The following is a 21,334-nucleotide window of genomic DNA, read 5'->3' as shown; positions in this document are numbered from 1 at the left end:
CCGTTCGGGAGGTCATAGGGTCAATTCTCCCCGAAGCCCTTGGGGTTAGGCCTAGCTATTGGTCACAGGGCTTGATACCCTTGATCAAGCTCAAATATTTTTGTGGACGTAGCAGCCACCCAGTGACCGTGGGTGTCCGTGAACCACGCGTGAAAAAAAAATTAATAATTATCAATAATTAATACAATATTAAGTTATGATTCTTATTTAGTTAACATAATTAATAATATTATAGTTACCCTTTTATTTTATATAATACTCTGAATTTACTTTTGTTCTGAATAATATGTTAAATATATATTATCATGGTGGTATATATAGCAAGTCATCCACCTTAATATGTTCATTATATTCTGACAAGTTTAGGTATTTACTCAGTATGTCAATAATTCATTCATTGGACTTTTCATAAATGGTTAGCACATATACTAATGCAGTACATGCGATACATGCATATGTAGCTATCATATGCATGTCTCGCATGCATGCTTATATTTCTATGTTCCCTATAACTCGAGGTGGGTCATTACACCAAGGACAAGAAAAATTTCTCCTATGGGTTACCCACTTTTTAGTGGGTAATAAGGACAAGAATGGTTCATTTGGAAATGTTGTGAGAAGATAGTTTCCTTGCAGGCTTCCAATCACAAGCTTCATAATGAAGTTGCATCCTTACAAGGTATTAATGACAAGTATATTAGTGAGATTGCTTCATTGAAGCATACCATTGCCCATTTGCAGAATAACAATACAAGGCTTAAGAAGCAGTTTAATTCCAGATGGAAACTAATATCTGACATCAAAATGAGATCAATTTATTGTCTCTGTTGCCCAGTTTCGTGGGGAGCCTATTCCATTTCAGAGTGATATTATCTATCTCTTTAACAAATATGAAAGCTGAGGCATGATTGTGATCCAATGATGCAAATATCATTTTGGGGAACATATCACGAATATCAAGACTTGAAGCATGATCATGATCCAATGTTGCAAATATCATTTTGGGAATATATCATCGAGAGTCCAGAATGAAACTTATTGGGAACACCAGGGAAAATACTGAAAAGTTATCAGCAAAGAACATACTTAAATTAAAATAATTCTGAAAACACCAGAAAATTTGGCAACCTGAAAAACTTCGGAGAATTCACAAAGATTGGGAGAAATCAGAGATATTTGCAACATTGTTATGATCTCCTCCCCTTCAGTTGGATGACATAAACAATTTCATCCAGAATTTGCAGAGCAACAGTCAAGACCTTGTAGATGCAGTAAGTGATTTGATAAGTACTAAAGGCACATTAGAAGTTCTATCATAACAAATTGCAAAATTTTGCCTCTTTCTTTTTTGAGGAATACAAATAATCTTTGTTAGCGTTGATTGAAGGAAAGGCCAATGCAACAGGAAAGCTTCTTCCAAGACAGCTAGGGCTTAAAAAACTCCCAGGCCTTCTATATGCATTACAAAACAAAGGCGCCAACAACTTTATCATACGATGCTGTGAGCAAAAGGGTTTAAAACAAAACTCCTTGCCAAGAACGCTTCGCAAGCAAAAAGCCCTGTTTAATCCAATGTATGAGAAGGGACTTATTTTTTAAGGGATGAATGGGAATCTCAGTAGGGGGAGAACGCATGTTTTCTTGAATAAGAATCAACAAACTTGAATTCGTTTTCTTTTTCATTTATTTTATTTATTAATAGGAGATTTGGTTGTCTTATTGTAATTTTCTACAAGGGTCAGCCCAAAAGAATTCATAGTTTTGAAATTTCCAATCTTGTTAACGCCTCCCAGAACCAATCATCAAGATACACACAAGAAGGAACAGGCATTATCAAATTATTAGATATGTAAATAGTTATAAAAAAATAATTATACGATTTAGTAGGATTTAGTGTATGCTTCTAAGTTTGATTGATTGTTTTAATCTGTGGCTCATTTATCATATGTAATATACTTAGTATATGACATATATCTTTGATACAAAAGTTGATTGCCAGTTCAAAGAATATTGTTTTGCTCTTAAGAGGAGAAACAGATCCAATATTAGTCAGCAGTATTGCAACAGATATAAATCAGAACTAATAGACACCGATTAATAAACACCCTTCTTTGCATGTTGAGCTTCAACACCATAAAATTTAAGTTTGCAAGAATAGGTACTTTAGCATGAAGATTTTCACAGTCATTAACTTGATGTTGATGTAAGCTTCTGGTAAACTGTGCGTTGTGTTCAATGATGTGCCCGACGTTTCGGAGTGTTCACCTGAAATGTCGGGCACATCAGCGAAAATAACACACAGTTTACCAGTAAGCTTACATCAACATCAAGAATAGCTACTGTTTGTATCCATCATTAGTCATGAATATTCAACAGTATCCTGACATAAACAAAAAACCTAAAACGTAAGAAAAGATATGCCCTCAATTCATTTGGGAAAGATATCAAGTCTATCCATGGAACATTCTCTGCCACTTCAATTTAGCAGTTTTTCATCATACAAAATAGTTATTAATTACAGTACAAACCTGAGATTTCCTCAGAATACCATCTGGATCACATGTCGCAAGCCAACCAATCCGCCAACCAGGAACCATCCATTTCTTCGATATGCTCCCAAGAGTAATTACCGGTACAGTTGATGCAAAGAATCCCATTGGAATGAATGGCTTCTCACCAAAGACAATATGAGCATAGACTTCATCTGAGATTATTAACAAACCTAACCTTTTAGCTGTCTCTGCAACCTGCATGGTAGTTTAAACTTTCAATTTACCAACAAAAGAAAACAAGAAATGTCATAGGTATATCTATGCACAGATCAATGCAAAGCCTTGTCCTCTTAATAGATTATAGACAGGTTTTTAGAAGAATAAGAAAATTGAGGTGGAAATAAATATCTTTCCATGATAAAAACATTTTCCTCTCATGGACCATGAATATCTAGCTCAATATCTAGCTGCAGCAAATTATATATCAACTTCGATTAATAGAAGATATTTAAATTAGTAGTTCATGCAAATAAGAGAAGCCATCAGTATAGAAACAGTTAATTATGTCGCCAAATTACAGCCCACCTTAGCCAAATGATCATGGGTAAAAGTAGTGCCGCATGGGTTGCTTGGATTGATAATAACCATTGCCACTGTGTTGCTGTCTGCAATTGTATGAAGTTGATCTAGATTGATTTCCCAACCCCTTTCTGGAACTAAATCATAATGCCTTGCTTCAATGCCTTTGTATGCCATTAATGCTTCATATGCTGGAAATCCTGGTCTTGGGAGGAGAATATTTGCACCTTCACGAGCCAAAACTGAGAGAACCAAATCAATTGCTTGTGAACAGCCACAAGTCAGGTAAACATCATCCTCAGACAGCTTAAAGGGCAACCCACGAGAAAGATAATCTGCAACCACTCTGAAAGTGAAGCTATGCAGATCAGCATGACAAAAAGGTTATGGAAAAAATTATGATGGTCTTACTTTCATAAATGGTAGCTAAATCTTTGAAATTCGTAAAATTAGAAAGATGAAGGCCTGTCAAAATCATGAATCACAGGAACAACTACTCCACTACTAATTCACTTTTCAGTGTGACTCATCATTTACTGTAAGTATAACAATCCCACTACTATTTCTTATTGCACTTATTCTGATTTATGTTAAGTACTTCATTATCGATGTTTGCACAGTGTTGGGAACAATATGTAGCCCTTAAATATGTAATTGTTTATTGTTACAACTCTAGGTTTAGATTATTGTATTTAAATCTTAGAGTAGATAAACACCAAATCATGAAACACACAGACCAAACACCATGGGACAAAATATAGCCATAGCAGACAAAGTATCAATAGAATATAATATTCCAGCTGAAGTAAAGCCAAGTGTAAACAGTAATAGGGCTTGTGATGTCAACCCTAAAATGAAAAAATTCACCATGGAAATGGGGTGATTTTGAGGCAATGATTTACAAACCACCTGTAGAGCCCTTCCAAAATCATAACGCACTTGCCCTAGTTGAATTTGGCCCTAGCCCTAGCCTAGCGGCTTGCCTTAAAGGGCCGAAAATTCGGAAACGAGAAAATTTGAGTTTAAGGAGGTTTTATGGTGTGATCTCCTATGCGGAAAGGCTAGTGCTTGATTTTGGGTGATGGAGTCTAGAGAGAGATCTACTTATGAAGAAATCAAGCCCTAGAATGGAGTAATGGATAATGAAAAACCCTAGCTATCATTTTATGAGGGAATAAAATCATTAAGGAGCGATTGACATGAAGGATCAATCAAGGGATTGTCACACACTCTTAAGGGTAATGCATACAATACCATTGCCAAGATTTCATAGAAAAAATATTCAATAACAACTAGCACATAGAAACCCTAATAAATAATCATTCCATGCAATAGCCATAAAAGATATTCAACAATGTAGAATAATTACAAGAAAATGCATGAGCCAATCCTTTATTATTCCAAAATGACGTCTCCAAAGCAAGAGGATGTCTCCACAAGAAAATACTCCACAAAAGATCACATCTCCACAACAAATAAGTCTATTTTAGCTAGGTCGAAACCTCTTAGAGAGGTTGAATTGATCCACAAGTGATGATGAAAAGACAGATGAGGTGACCTCTATTTATATGATGTCTACCTCAATTAATTTGTGACTAATGAAGCCCCTAAATCAAATATGACATAAAATAACCTTAGATTACAAGCCAACCCACTAGTTATGTGACAAAATAAGCCATAAATGCCCATAGGTGCGAGTCGTAGGCTCTAGAAAAGCTAACATCATGCCCTTTTAGGACTCCAAATGACATGTCATGCCGAGATGAGGTCTGGAAAAGTGTCATGGTGTCAAAATCATCCAAAATTTGATGAATGTCCTTAAATCCTCCTATGGGGTCCCAAGTCCAGCTAGGGTGTCATCAAGTCATCTCCATGAGTCTCCAACTGTCAAAATAGGGCCTCCTTCGTCTAGTGTTAGGGCTTCCCCAGGTGCAACAAGCCCTCCCAAGCCTATCAATGGGAGACCATCCTCATCTGGGCTTTTAATCAGGTCCTTCCGATCAAGTTGTGTCAAGACCAACCTATGGGCATGCTAGGTCCAGTGGTGTCATCATGAGGAATCCTACGTACTAGGTCAAAGTGGACCAACGTCCTAGGTCCTAAGGGTGCTCTTAGGCATGCAACATCTACTCAAGTCATCAGGAGGCTGAACTTTCTCAACATTGATCTGCTAAGCCATCTATCTCTTTAAAGAGGCACAGGTACCTACGAAATGGGTGCCCTCAAGGCCTGGGTGTTGTGGACCACCTAATAAAAACAACATGAACTCAAGTGAAAGCAACCATCCATCAGAGACTAAGATCATATGTGCATCTAAGTGGACCAAACTTGAATGTTAGGGGCACATTAATACTTCAAACAAGAATCACCTTCCAATATCTAACTAGACCAAGTTCCATAAAGGTGTTCCCTACCTTGATAGAGGTGGCTAATGGTCAACCCTATTAGGTGCTTCCAACCCTCAAGGGGAGGTGGCATTTCCAAGGTCAACCCCTCAATCAATTGGTGTTAGTGTAAATGTATGAGAATGGAGGATAAAGGCTGCATGGCCAAGTGCCATGGTCATCGAGACCAACAAATAGGGAGTCCACATCTTGAGTGTATGAATGTAAGGAGGGATAAATCGTGGAGGCATGAGTTACCCTACTAGACCTGCTTTCCCACCCCTCTAGTGCGCCTTTTACTTCTTCTCAATAATGCTTTGTATTACAGTGCATAGCTCAAGGGTTAGAGCTTGCTCTTTATGATGTAGCATTTATACTACCCCTTAAGATGAGACAGTTCATCGCTCATCAAGGCTGGGACATGTAAGGTTTCCTTTTGATGTAAAGGAGCATCATGTGCTCAAGAATCAAGTGATGACTAATGAGAAGGGTAGAGCTCATGCTAGGCTTTTTCCCACACGCTAACTTATGTCCCAACCATCTTTTGCATCTTGATTTTCTTCTTTTTGTTTTATTATGGCCATGTATGCTTTTTTTATTCTTTTAGCTACATCAACATCCAAGGAAATAGTTTTTCGGCCCTACTCAATGAGTATGGACATGTGGGTCCCAAATCCTAATGAACCAATGACAAGTTAGACCCAAAGAAAGGAGGTGTTATATGGGGCTTGTAATGTGTGATGTAAAGTCTCACGTATGGTATAGGGGATAATGAACATGCTATCTCAATTCAAGTTTTCCAAGTAGTGCCCCTCTTATGACCCTAAGGCCTTGAGGGAGGTTCACTAGACTAGGGCTAAAGATTAAACCAGTGTTGCAAACATCTTGATTTTATCTCAAAATCACGATTTTTTGGCCTAGCCGATGTTTGCCGATTTTTAAAGATATTTTTATGGTATCTTAATTTTTCCGATATTTGTCGATTTTTTAAAGATATTTTCCAAATTTTTAAGATTTTTTGGTTTTCCAGACCCTTGCCGATTTTATCCCGATGTCGATGTTCGCAACATTGGATTAAACCCCCTAATAAGGTAAGAGAATAGATTCACAGTCAAAATCAATCAATCTTCTAGATTACCCCTTTATCCATACCAAATGCCCAAAACAAACAAGTATAAACACCCAATTGCAAAATGATCAAAGTACCTCTTGAATAGCATCCCGCATTCATTCAAGTGCAAATGTCGGATGGTAAGAGGCACATGGTTGATGCAAATGGTGGAGGCACATGGCATATCATCGTCAAATAGTTGATCCGAATTGGATCATTATATTGTTTTTCATCCATCTCGATGCATTTGGAGTGGAAAAAGTGGAGGAATCAGCTCACGGGACCATTTTTACCAGTGGACCCAGTTTGGCAAAACGGGGTCTGAAACCTTCCGGGAGCTATTTGAGGCATCACACGACGTTTTTGGGGGTAAAAATTTGGTGCAATAGTGCAGCACCTTTACATGTTATTCTACACGCAGATCTTTCCAACAGCGCAAGAAGCATGTCAATCAAAGTTTGTATGCAAAATTTATGCCATGCAGAAGTTGACCTTCCTATTTTCACACCTACAGTTCAGGAGGATGTCACGTCAACCCCCATTATTCTTGGAAAAGGGGCTAGCGACGTGTTTGTGATGTAAAGGACTCTAGAAGCATCTATTTTGTAACTCTAGTTAAGAGTTGATGTAATCAAACTTAACCACTAATAGGCTATCAGGTTGCGTTATAACGGGGCCACTAGGAGGAAGAGGCATTCCATTCTTTCGAGAGCATTTTGTTCCATAGTTGAGCAAAGATATCTAGAAGAGATAGGAGGTAGAGCACACACAGAGGATCTGTGCACTATAGCAGCCCAAGGGCTACAAGCATTACTTCTTTGTACCTGCATCCATATTTCCAGATAGAGAAAAACAGCGATGCGGCCTCACCTTCCAGTTGGGTTTTCACCCGAAAGGGTTTCCCAGAGAGCATATCTTGTGTCTTATGTGTGTTTGAGCTTATTTTTGCGTTTTCTACTTTTATGCATAATTTCCATTCGCATGCATGTGCTAATTACAGTTAAATCCACAAATCTTAAAGTTTAATAAACTGTAATAGTGTAAAATTTCAGTATTTTAATATATTATTATTAGATCTGTTGTGATGAACTGTCCAGTGGAATATCCACAGCAGTTTACGGATCATTTGGTATCAAATTCAGGTTTCTTTGGGTATTTTGTGGAGATTGTAAGGATCTAGATCGACAAGGCCGAAAATCGTAAAACCCTAATCATAGGCAACGAATCTATAAACGAACCTCGTGATCCTGCAGAGGTGAGGTTTTTGTGGCTCGAACAACAAGTCGCGGATATAAACCGCAATGTAAACCTCCTCATGGCAACCCTAAGCAATAAGATGTGGATATTTGGAGAAGATGGGGGTTCAAATGCAGAGGACAAATCAGAAGGGTGATTAGAAGATCGGGAAGACATGGAGAACCAGCCGAAAAAAGAACCCAGAAAAGATCAACCCAATTCGAGTGTCGTGAATCAATCCTTGTTTAAAATGGAAGCAAAGTCGATATCAATCCATACCACGGCGAGATCGACACTCTAAAGATGAACCATTGGAAGCAGCAACTGGAAGTTTATTTTAGCATCCATCAGAACGAGGAAGAGCAAAATATCTCATTCGCGTGGCTAAATTAAGAGGGCCATGCACTGACTTGGCGGGAGAGCCACACAGAAACCCTGAGGTTGGAGGGAGAACCTCCAGTGACTAAGTGGGAGGATTTCAAAACCCTCATTAAGTCACAGTTTTATCCCATTGGGTATGTGGAGGACCAGTGGATCCGGTGGCATTACTTCAAGCAAAAGTCAAGCCAAAGTGTGCAGGAGTACACCACAGAATTCAGAAAGATGGCTATAATGTTGGGATCTCTCCAAAGAACCCAGATGTACTCCTCAAATATTTGGGGAGTCTGCACCGCCATCTGCATGAGCAAGTGATATTGTTCAAGCCCAAATCGGTTGACGAGGCTTGTGTACAGGCACATTACCTAGAGAACATAGGCCTGAAAAGAGCGCAACCAAGTGGATCGAAGCAAAAAGAGCAACAGGAAGTTTCTATCGAGGGGAAGAAGAAGCAAAAAGGGGGAAAAGATAAAAAGACGACAACCACAGCACATGAGTGCAAAGATCCTAGCAACCACTGAAACATTGATGGCCATACAAAGAAGTGTTGGAAGTTGCATCCAGAGCTAAACCTAAAGAACAAGAAGAAAGATAATAAGAAGAAGAATCTCATGGCTACTGATTCGAGCAACCAAGTTGGAAACAACTCAAATGTGGATGAGAAGATCGTTTGTACATCAGTGTAGAAGGAGGTGAATCTAAGTAGCCTTCAGCAACAGGAAGAGAAAGAAATGACCAAAATCTTCTATATAAAGATACAAGTCAAGAAGACAAAGATTGATGCTATGTTTGACTCGGGATCACGGGCGAATCTCATTGCAGCAAAGCTAGTCAAGAAGTTAGGGTTGGAAGTTCGTGATCATCCAAACCCATATCCACTGGGATGGGTAAATAAGGATGCAGAGCTGAAGGTAACAAAACAATGCAAAATTAGATTTTCTCTCAGTGTTGATTTTATGGATGAAGTAGATCTGGATGTGGTACCCCTTGATGTATGTGGAGTCGTGTTTGGGAGTCCATACATGTACATGTGTGATGCAATATTCATGAGGAGAGTTAACCAGTACTGACTCATCAAGGATGGAAAATCGTTCATCATGGACGCAAAGAAAGGCAAGTCGAAAATTTCACTGGTAAGTGCCAACCAAGCCAAGAAATTGATCAGTTCCAGCAAGAAGTGTGTTTTATTGTTTTTAAGAGAAAATCAGTCTGAAGAGGAGTCAATAAGAGGCAAGGTATCCCTGGAGGGATGTACTAAGAACATAAACAACAATTGGAGGAGTTGTTACAAGCATACAAGGATGTGTTCCGAGAGCCTAAAGGGTTACCACCTAAGAGAGAAGCAGAGCACAAGATCCAACTATTGCTAGACTCCCCATTGCCATTTATTGGGATGTATAGTTAGTCTATTATAGAATCATGTGAGGTGAAGAAACAACTGTTGGAACAGGGTGTCATTCGACCGAGTACATCACCATGTGGGTCGCCCATCATCATTGGACCTAAGAAGGATGGGACATCGCGGATGTGTATAGATTATAGGCCATTGAATAAAATCACGCTCAAGAACAGATACCCCCTACCCAAGATAGATGATCTACTAGATCAGTTGCAGCAAGCAAAGTATTTCACCAAGTTGGACTTGAAGTCTGGATATCACCAGGTTCGAGTCAAAGAAGAAGATACATGGAAGACCGCTTTCAAAACCAGACAAGCTTTGTATGAGTGGTTAGTTATGCCATTTGGCTTATGTAATGCACCAACTACATTTATGAGATTAATGAATGATGTACTACGCCTTTTTATAGATTCATTTGTTATTGTTTATTTGGATGATATACTGGTATATAGCGCTACTTGGGAGGAGCTTATGTCACATTTGACGCAGGTGCTGGAAACATTGAAGAAGCACCAGCTAAAAGAAAATCTCAAGAAGTGTGAGTTTGCGCAGCAGTCCTTGGTGTATCTGGGGTATGTGACTGGTGGAGGAGAGTTCAAGATACATCCTTCCAAGATGGAGGCCATCATGAAATAGTTGGTGCCTACTAATGTTTATGAGGTCAGAAGTTTCATTAGTGTAGCACAGTACCTAACGAAATTCATAGCCTCATTTTCAGTGGTAGTAGCACCACTCCACGCCATAACAACAAGTGGCAAGAGTTTCTAGCGGGGAAAAGGTCAACGAAGGGCTTTTGAGGAGTTAAAGAAGAAGATCAGTCAAGCACGAGTTCTGGCATTACCAAACTTACAGCAGCCTTTCAAAGTGGAGACAGATGCAAGTGGGTATGCTATGGGAGTTGTCTTGATGCAGGGAGGAAGGCTTGTATGTTACCATTTTGTAGTTTTTCATGGGGCAATTCTTAACTACCCTACCTACGATAAGGGGTTCTATGCCATGGTGCAAGTTGTGAAGAAGTGGAAGCACTATCTAATGGGAAAGGAGACAGTAATCCACACGGATCACCAGTCGTTACAGTGCTTGCAGGCCCAGAGTAAGCTATAGCAGAACAGGCATTACAAGTGGATGGGGTTTTTACAACAGTTTCATTTGGTGAACAAGTATAAGAAGGGCAGCACAAACAAGTTGGCCGATATGCTTTCAAGGCCACCCACATCAAAGATTACATCTTTGGGGACTCTTATGGACATGGAGCCCTTCACCCATGATGCATACAAAGAGGCATATTCAGAAGATGAGGACTTCAAGGAGGTGTATCAGCAGTTGCAGATTCAAAGTCATGTGCACGATGGCAACAACACCGTTGACTACCATCTCTAGGATGGGTTACTTTACAGCTTGGATAAGCTATGTATTCCTAAAGGTGAGAGTTTGCAGCTGATTAGAGAGGATCACAACTCCAAGGTTGCAGGGAACTTTGGTGTATGGAAGACCGTGGCTAACTTGCAAAGGTATGTGTATTGGCCCAAGATGCAAGAGCAGGTAGCTAGGTTCATAATAGGATGCATGCTTTGTTGTACAAGCCTAGCAATAGGAAACAGGGTCTATATCGTCCCTTACTTGTACCAACTTGTCCTTTGGAAGGCATTTCCATGGACTTTGTGGGAGGTTTACCGACAACCAGGAAGGGATATGATTACCTGTTCATGGTAGTTGACAGGTTCAGCAAGATGTGTGTTTTGATGCCCTGTAAAAAGACCATCAGCGGATAGGTCTGGGTGCACTTTGGGATACCAAGGAGCATCATTTCAAACAAGGACACATGATTTCTCAGTGCATTTTGGACTACATTGTGGGAGAAGATGGACACAAAGTTGAAGAGATCTACAACATTCCATCCACAGACAAATGGGCAGACAGAAATAGTCAACAGGACTTTGGTGCAGCTTCTGAGGGGATACAATCAGAAGCATCCGAAGATCTGGGATGAAAATCTGGTATATATACAACATTCTTATAACAAAGCAGCCCACACTTCTACAGGAAAGTCCCCATTTGAGACTTGTTTTGGATATTTGCCACCTTCACCTTTGGATATTTCATATGGGCAACAAGGAGGAGTGAGGGAAGATCTTACAGGAGATGCTTTGAGGGCTAAAAAATTTATAGAGAACATCAGGCAAATCCATCTACAAGTACAAGATACACTGCAGAAGTCGCAGGAGAAGTATAAGGCCAGGCATGATCAACACATAACAGAGAAATCATTCAAGGTGGGAGACAGAGTATAGCTACAGTTGAACAAAGAGAGGCTACAGGGGCTTGGTAAGAAAATCAAAGCTCTAAGGTATGGTCCTTTTGAGATACTAGAAAAGGTGGGTGATGATGCCTGTCGACTCTATTTACCACCATATATGCGCATTTACTCAGTTGTGAATGTAGAGAATTTGAAACTCTATGAGCCTTCCATGCTAAATCAGGAAGAGGAATATGTCCTACATTCTGTGGAGGATTTGGCACCATACGTTTAGGTAGAGTTGACAGAAGATACAGTTTTGCAAAAGAGGTCCAAAACTACAAGACAAGGGCAACATGACCTTTGGCAGATTGGGTTGAAGGGACAACTTCCAAGCAAAGCTAAATGGTACACCAAAGAGAAGGTGGAGGAAAAATTTCCTCACCTTATTCAGTAAAAGCTTTTGGGGACCAAAATCCTCCCAAAATGTGGAGTTGTGATCTAAATTGGATCATCATATTGTTTGTCATCCATCTCGATGCATTTGGAGTGTAAAAAGTGGAGTTATCATCTCATGGGACCATTTTTACCAACGGGACCCAATTTGGCGAAACAGGGTCTGAAACCTTCCAGGTGCATTTTGAGGCATCAAACAACCTTGTTTAGGGGTAATACTTTGTCGCTCTTGCGCGACACCTTTTATATATTCTACACACAAAGATCTTTCCAACAATGCAAGAAGCGCGTCAATCGGAGTCTGTATGCAAAATTTATGTCACTCAGAAGTTGACCCTCCTATTTTCACACCTATAGTTCAGGAGGATGTTGCGTCAGCTCCCATTATTCATGGAAAAGGGGCTAGACACGTGTTTGTGATGTAAAAGACTCTAGAAAAGTCTATTTTGTAACTCTAGTTAAGAGTTGATTTAGTCAAACTTAACCACTAGTAGGCTATCGGGTTGTGTTATAACCGGGCCACTAGGAGGAAGAAGCATTCCATTCTTTTGAGAGAATTTTGTTCCATAGCTGAGCAAAGATAGCCAAGAGAGATAGGAAGTATGGCACACACAGAGGATCTGTGCACTATAGCAACCCACGGGCCACAGGCATTACTTCTTTATATCTGCAACCATATTTCCAGAAAGAGAAAGAGAGCGAAGCGGCCTCACCTTCTAGCTAGGTTTTCTCCCTAAAGGGTTTCCCAGAGAGCATATCTTGTGTCTTATGTGCGTGTGAGCTTATTGTTTCATTCTCTACTTTTCTGCTTAATTTTCATTCGCATGCATCCGCTAATTACAGTTAAACCCATAGATCTTAAAGTTTAATAAATTATAATAGTGTAAAATTTCAATATTTTAATATATTATTATTAGATCTGTTGTGACGAACTGTCTAGTGGAATATCCAAGGAAGTTTATGGATCAATAGTGGTTGTCAGGGGTTGTTCGCTGGCTATCTATCCAACTGGCTATCAAATGTAGGAGAAAAGTTTTCTTCTATGGGGTTACCCATTTTGGTGGGTAACAGGGCCAAAAGTGCAAGTCTTGGGAAACTTAGCTAAACAGTCTTTATTATAGCACAGAAGATGCTTCCGCTCATTCAAATATTTTTCATAAGATGGTTATTGCTTGCATGTGATAATCAACAATGCACTCAATAAAAAGAAAAAAGGTTTTACCCATGGTAAATTTATATCATGAAGCATATGTTATCTTTCCCTCCTATGGGGCCTTGCCCTTGGGCTCCTATTAAGAGGTGTGATTACCTAGAGAATTTACAAAGCTTTCAAATATTTACAATTGAAGCTTTGATGTTTACAATAGCTAAATTTGGGGATATTACGTGAAAAGCTTGAAAGAAGATGATAAATTAGAAAATAATGGTTACAAAAAAACTAGCGTAATGGATAGATAAAAAATTATATGGAAAAAACAGGGAATGTTGCATGAAAACCTTGAAAGAAGATGATAGCATAGTGGATAGATCAAAAAATACAAGAAAAAAATTTGCGTATGTTTCATGAAAGCCTTACAAAAGATGATAAATTAGAAAACACTTGTTACAAACTTACACCAAACTAAGTACAAAGAATCAACCAAACTAGCGTAATGGAAAGAATCAAAGAGAAAAAATACAAGAGAAAAAAAATGAAAATAACAATAGCAATGTAGAATGAAATTGCATTATATAGTTGGAATTGTACAAATTGAGCATGTTCAAAAAAGCATAACATGAATCCATAGGTGTTCCAAGGTCCAAGATGGACAACACTATACGGGAACACAAAACAATGCATGAATTATAGTAGCTCCAAAACCCCTTATTGGAAGAGAGTCAAGGGAGTCATGGAGAAAAATCTGCCAATGGATAGTCACCAGTGTTGTGATGGTAGCAAACCTTTCAAATGCGGTCCCAAGCCCAAATCCTTCACACATAATTCCGGGTTGCAAAATCACAGCCTTTCACACACATTTCCCAACTCATATGGCTAACAATAGCATGCTCCTACCACCATCACCCAATGGATGCAGCATAATGAGATGAATAAAGGACACTTAGGGGCTAGTTCTCACAGTATCTAGCCACAATTCAGCCAGTTCGCAAGCAACAACACAGCAGCTAGACAAGATGGAAAAATTCAAGGGCGCAAACCAACAAAGTTTCACCATGATCACTATGAAAGAATACTAACATGAGCACTCTTCACTGCTATCGGTATTTAAAGAGGCTTCCAAAGGTTTCTAAGGTTTTAAAAGTAGTACGTAGCAGTTTAATTGCCAGATTATTAGTGGCTTGTTGAGGAAATTACATTTCTTTAATTCAGTGCAGCTTTATGAGAGACTGGACCTGCAAAATCTACAGAATACAATTAGGAACATGCCACTTGTCCCCATACATATTCATTTACAGGGATCATTGAAAACCTTGGGCAATGCCCAAGGTAGAATTTACATTACGAAACTTGGCCTATTTTTTCCTTGCATGGGTCCTTGGCCTTGGGCTCACATTATAACATAGAACAGAATCTTTATAAGGGTTTCACATATTTACAATTCGGGGTCACATCAAGGCATATAATTACAAAGAACATTTATAAGACTTTCACATATTTATGATCAAAGCCTTTGTTGTTTGCAATAGCCAAAATTGTTGGCACCATATGAAAACCTTGAAATAAGATAATAAATTAGAAAATAATTACTACACCAAAAATTAAAACTAAGTACAAGAACCAAGCAGGTTGACCTAACGGATTCATGAAAAATACCCAAAAATAATTGCGACAGAGAACGGAATTGCATTATGCAATCGCAACTGTACAGATTGAACATGTCAAATGAGCATAGCACGAAGCCTATTAGGCAAAAAGAACCGTGAAAAGTAACAAAGGTCCTTCGACAACCTAATTCGCACTAACAAACAAAATTGCATTATGCTTTAGTACCTCATAACAATAGTGCACAATGCACTAAAATATCAATATGTACTAAGCAAATGTGTCCGGGCACTTGTGAACTAATACTAGTTTGTGGACCAACCTCTCTACCTACAAGCAATTGCTTGCATATGTGGCCATAGAAACACTGCAAGTTGGTATCATAACTTCAATGGATGTTTGTTTTTGTTGTGTTGTTTCAAAAAAAGATATAAAAGAGCAAATCCAAAAAAGTCACTAAAGCAAAGTTGGATGAAATCTTTGAGAAGTTTGCAAAAGAAATCAGGTTGTTGGAAAAGGACCACAGACATTAAGCCAAAACCTCAAGCTATGAGGATGAAGAGGAGGTAAACCCTAACGGAATGGGAGGTAACAACCATCCAAAGTCGTCTGCCTCACAAAACTGTCACAGGCCCATTTTCAACCTTTAGATAAAGATCCCATAATACAACTTTGGAGGTGAAGTAGAAGTGCATGCATGGTTAAACAAGATCAAATTAGCATTCAAGGTGCAACAGACTCACAACCAAGAGGATAAGTAAATGTGACCCTACAACATTTGGATGGAACAGCTCATAACTTGGGGCGAAAGATGCATTGTTAGAAACCAAAGACGGGACTCTGGTGAGTTTGCAGATGCATTAACCAAGAGAACAGACTGTAACTAGGAAGATCCCTACAATGTTCAACTCATGCACATGTTCTAGAAGGACGTGACAGTCAAAGAATACGCTGAGAAGTTACATATCTTGGAGTCAAAAGCCATTGTCTCTGCAAATCTGGTACAAAACATCTACATCTCAAATATGAGGTTAGAAATTTGAACCAAGGTAAGAATGTTTGAGCCGATATATTTGGACAACACCATCACTGTAGTTAGAAGAGCAGAGTGTCATGTTGAAGCTATCCAGAGAAAGGTACTTCGCTCTAGTATAAATGGTTATGGAAATAATAGGAAGACCAAGGAAAAGTATGAAAAGTCTCAACCCAAAAGCCCTAGCCACTAGCCTGGCCAAAGATCTAATCCCTCAAATTCCTTTGACGTAAGTGCTCTCAGCCATACTTTAAGGGACATTTCTGTAAACCTCATAAATTTTTTATGGTGAAGATCTGAATTTAAATATAAGGAGGATGCTCTTCTTGAACAATAAATGAAAACTTTGGGCCACAAGAACAATCGCCTCCACCATTAGAAACAGAGGAGCCTACGATCTCCGTTGCTGCAATGATTGAGTCGAGTTGTCTGCATACCTTCAAGTTTTGTGCGTATTAAAAATCAACAACACGTCGTTCAGGTTGATCCCACGTTACCCCGAACATCCCAATAAGAAATAAGTTAACCGATTGCGTTTCCGTCTTGATGCATACGATCACTTCCCCATGAGCATCACAGACCCTAACAGGTGTGACCCACATGGACTCACAGTGGAGGACTATACCCTCAATTATGACTTTTCAATTTTTTTCTTTTTTAAAGAATATTTAATCGTAAGGGCAAAAGTTTACTTGATTATTACCTTCTGCTTTGTGGCAGGCCATTACCAGGAGAATAGCCATTATATTTACCAGTTCTAATGACCTCTATTAACGCATCTTCAACATGAACGGACGTTCTGAAGCACTCGAATGCAGAGGGATCTCCATTACCGAGAGGAATTATGCTCTTCCCGTCAGGATTCAAATGCGACATCACATAGTCCAGAACACCTCGAACTCCTAACATGTTATGGCTACATCCCATGATGGAGTCACTTGGACTGAAATTCCACTTGTTGGAGCCTGTGCAGGCTGTCTGTAAACATTCATCCTTGATAAACAATAAATTTCACGTCAAATGTGGGGCACAATCTTGAAATACAAGGCAAAGTAAAGAATGAACAAATTTAAAGAAAACTTCACTCTCATTTAATAGAGTAAGCGTTAACAAATTGGCTGGTCAGTAATCTCACACTGAACTTGAGTTTAAAATAAGAGAACCCAAACACATGTGAGGGGGGCTACCTTTACCATGACACCGTTACAATCAGCTAGCTGCTTCGGCTCCGCCATGGTTCTGGTGAAGAATGTCTCGAACAGAAGCAGAGTAGAGGAAGGAAGGCAATCTAAGAATTTAATAGTTTCGACTATTTTATCGCAGGCAGTTGACTTGCAGCTTGCCGTTGTTATGGTCTTTAGATGGGAATTCTCGGCATTTTCGGAGGATCGTCCTCAGTGCACGCAGAATTAAAAGTGTATGTTTTTTCTAAATCATTGTTGAAATCTAGTTGTATATAAAATTAGGTTTGAATTTGAATCAGGAAAAATCAATTTTTTTTTATTGAATAATTCAATGATATTTCATTTTTGAAATTTTATGGTTAATATTTCAGTATATTTAAATTGAGTTATAATATAAATTAATAAATGTTTTTTGAGGAGAGTTTTTTTTTTTTGAAAATTACATCAAAATTTATTTTGCTATGCGTTTGAATTAGTAAGTGTGGTTTATTGTATGGATAAGATGAAGAACTACATGGTTACAGAGCGCAAATCAATTGATGGCTAGAAAAAATAGGGATTATTGACCAAGGAAATGGACTCTGCAAAAACGATAATTGGTTACAGAGCGCAAATCAATCGATGGCTAGAAAAAATAACGATTATTGACCAAGGAAATGGACTCTGCAACAATGATAATTGACTTGACCAAGAAATAAAGATGGGAAAATTAATTGTTTAATTAATTAATTAATTAGATAGTTAATTGTTAGATCTATTAATCTCTATTCACTTAAACTACAACTAAAATCTAATCAGGAGAGAGAGCTCTGGAGCCCGCGGAGAGCACGCCTGTGACGAGAGCAACCAAAGCTCGCCAACACGACTGCCTTCTGGAATGACCACCTAGCTGATGGATGAACCAGCCCTCGCAAGCTGCCATAGCCCTCCAAGCTTAGACCTCTTCGACATTCCAGCCCGTCCATGACACGTTTCGGCCTCTTCACCGCGACAAACATCCTTTTCAGAAATCTTGCTACCTCGCTCATCCGACTATCCACCTGGCATTGTTTTGAGGAACATGCATGTTTGTGCGCCTTCCTCGGACATCTGCCTCTACGTCGATATTCCTTAATCCTCTTTTAAGCTCTCCTCCTCCGTCTGTTGCGGGATTTTTCGCTCTCCGCTGTTCACCGTCCTCGTCTGCGCGTGGCTTGGACACGCCTGTTTTGAGACCGACGGTTTTGCTGCTCTTGCGCATCTACAGGTGTTCTCGTCCGTGGGCTACATCTCTATATCAGGTCAGTCTATCGACTTTTTCTGTAAATGCTCTTTTTTCCTCTTATAGAATTTACAATGATTTATGTTATGAACCTGAGGCTTGAGTGTTTTTTAGTTCAGCGTAATGCTCCGTAATCTGTCTGTTTTTAGGTTGATATTTTCCCCCTAAGAGACCCTACCTTCTAGCCAGCCTCGGTAAACTTCTTCCTGTCCAGAATGTTCAAAGCGTTTTTTCAAAAACTTAGTAATTTTTTCTATGTTTACAAGCCATGCTCAGACTTTAGGCTCAGAATTGGGCAATGGTGGTGTGTCTTTGAGGTCTACTGTTGCTGTATTACATGCCTCTGAGACCCCAGTTTCGAATCCTCTGAACTCACAAGTTCTGGTTTGGCTCTCCCTTCTATCACCGGAAAAATTACTCGGTGATCGTCATACCTTTTCCGGCAATACAACAATTTTCAAAAAAAATCTTTGGAAATTGAGTCTGACGTCCATCCTTTATTTCCACTTGTGTCATCTTATCACAATATCCTCAGATTTTTCTTTTTTAAACCAAATCGGTGGCCGGCTGCTAGCTCTATTTAATGTTCTCTTTCATACTCTGACTTCCCCCTCTGAATTAATCAATTCAGATCTGTCCTTCCTCGGTTCACTTCCGTTTTCTCGATCATTCTTTATGCCCTTTCATTGTCAGAACAAATCCATAACATATCCAGGCAATTACTCCATCCACGCCTTTCCTCCTGACAGATGACAGTGAGCCTTTTCCTTGGTACTTAACCGGATTTTCTCGATTCCCTGGAAGATTTTAAAATGGACGACAGGTTGGATGCCGATGCCACGGAGGCATTAATCAAAGCCACCTTGGAGGCTGAGAAGACGCGGAACAATGCCACGTACCCAGGGAGCTGGCATTCAACTTTAGACGAGGTATTGGCCCTACCAACCTCTTTCAAGGCCGACAAGATAAGAAAACATTCATCCCCCTTGAAAGATGATAAGGCGGCGACACAGAAGGCACCTCCCCCTCTCCAGAACCGTTACAATAGGTCGAAGAATCCTGTCAAAACTGCGGCTCCGCCCTCAGCAATTAACCTTGACAGCCCCTTCCTAACAGAAAGGATCGAAAGTCTTCAAAATCTAGCGCTGATCGGGAGATGGCATTTCCCTGAGATGAACGACACAGAGATGAGGAAATGGCTGTCAATCCACTGGAAACCGGTCATAGGCTACACCCCTGTCATCTCCAGCCTCATGAAGGAGTGGTATTGTTTCCACTTCCTTCACCCTGCCGATCTTGAGGCCATTCTAAAAGGTCCATGGGTTTTCAATCGGAGTTTTCTTGCTTTATATAGATGGTATATCGGATATGATCCTTTAAAAAACACCCCCTCAAACAGCCTCATTTGGGTAAAGCTCCCAAATCTCCCGCTCGAGCTCTGGTCAAAGGAAACCCTCGAGATGATAGGAAACTCTATTGGTCGATTTATCTATGTCGACCCATGGTGCTTGGGTGAAAAGGACAAGAGGATAGCTTGGATCCTCATTGAGAAGACCTATAAAGGTGGATACCCAGATCACATTGAAATAGCCTGGCGGAACCAGTCCATAAAGCAACGGTTAGATTTCTGGGGAATTCCGTTCAGGTGCGCTACTTGCCACAAAACGGGCCATCTCATCAAAAACTGCCCTCATAAAAGGATTCCAAAAAGCCGACTCTTCAGCCGCAAAGATAGAAATCTATCCTCATCGGCTAGCATCTCTGCCACCGAGCTGCTTGATGAACAGTTACTCGTTGCTTCCCCCCCGCGGGACAATTCCCAGCACACAAGACCACAACCTAGAATCCCGGACTTTTCTTTCGAAGTTCCGAACAGCAGCCCTCCAGTTCTTCATTGCCCTCATATTCCGGAGCCAGAGGACGACAAGCCTGTTCCTTCCCCCGCCCCTCTTCGAGTCGATCATCTCTCTATTGGCTCTCTTCCCATCCCCATTTCATCCTCCCCCTCTCCCCCTGATCACCCCCCCTTATCCCATAATAAGGGCAAACTGCCTTGTGGGTCGATCACTCCGGTTAACTCTCCTGCATCTTCACCGGTCAACCAATCCGACTCTGACCTAGATTTCCTCCTCAGCAGAAAATCTCTTGAATTGGAACCTTTAACCATTCACAAGCCTCGGCTCCAATCTTCCCCCCTCATAAGCCCGGATTCTGCCAAAAACATTACTGTCCGAAAAAAAGGAAAAGGTGGGAGCAGACACTTCAGAGGAAGGACTACTATGACAGACAAAGGGATTCAGAACCTTTCTTTGGTTGAAGTCCCCATCCATGGAATGTCGGAAACACAGCCTCTTAGAGCATGTACGGCTGGACAGTCTTCCAAATGACCCACATTATCTCCATGAACATCAGGGGCCTTGGCGTTGACCCCAAATTCTTAACGCTGAAGGATCTTTTTCATTCCTCAAGCCCGCGAATAATTCTCATCCAGGAGACCATGCATAGCAGTGAGGCATCTATTTCATACTTTAGGAAAATGCTCCCATCGTGGTATATGGTGGCCACTGGAGCTCAAGGTCTGTCAGGTGGCTTAGCGACTCTATGGGACCCTCTCAGAATCAGAGCCAAAGCCTACAGGTGTTTTGCAGGAATCATCATCGCGGCTTCCATCAGGGGCAAAAAACACCCAATCAACATTCTAAATTTGTACGTGCCATATAGAAATAGAGCTCCCTTCTGGGACAGATTTTTTGCATCAGATATATTTGATATTGAAAATCTGATGATTGCAGGAGATTTGAATCTAACGCTGAGTCCAGATGAA

The 21,334-nt window shown here is 40.1% G+C and overlaps 1 protein-coding gene across 4 annotated transcripts in view; it reads right to left on the bottom strand.

Annotated features, from left to right (window-relative positions):
• Nucleotides 1–2,490: 2,490 nt before the first annotated feature.
• The window catches only part of LOC149170253 (nicotianamine aminotransferase 1-like), a 106,280-nt gene continuing 87,436 nt past the window's right edge, over nucleotides 2,491–21,334 (bottom strand). For 2 of the 4 annotated variants that reach the window (XM_089428967.1, XM_089428966.1), the window contains exons 3-4: nucleotides 3,078–3,417; nucleotides 2,491–2,747 (exon numbers count right to left, since the gene is read on the bottom strand). In XM_089428967.1, the coding sequence (XP_089285093.1) occupies nucleotides 2,496–2,747; nucleotides 3,078–3,417 (592 nt within the window). In that variant the 3' untranslated portion in view covers nucleotides 2,491–2,495. Of the gene's footprint in view, nucleotides 2,748–3,077; nucleotides 3,418–16,768; nucleotides 17,059–17,252; nucleotides 17,467–21,334 lie in introns of those variants that run through there. The other 2 variants (XM_089428963.1, XM_089428964.1) reach the window with 2 other exon arrangements.

Source organism: Pinus tabuliformis, chromosome 4_2 (genome assembly GCF_031772625.1).
Source record: "Pinus tabuliformis cultivar Carrire ecotype Pingquan chromosome 4_2, CPIR1, whole genome shotgun sequence".
NCBI classification, from domain to species: domain Eukaryota; kingdom Viridiplantae; phylum Streptophyta; class Pinopsida; order Pinales; family Pinaceae; genus Pinus; species Pinus tabuliformis.
This window is presented reverse-complemented; position numbering and strand designations above follow the sequence as displayed.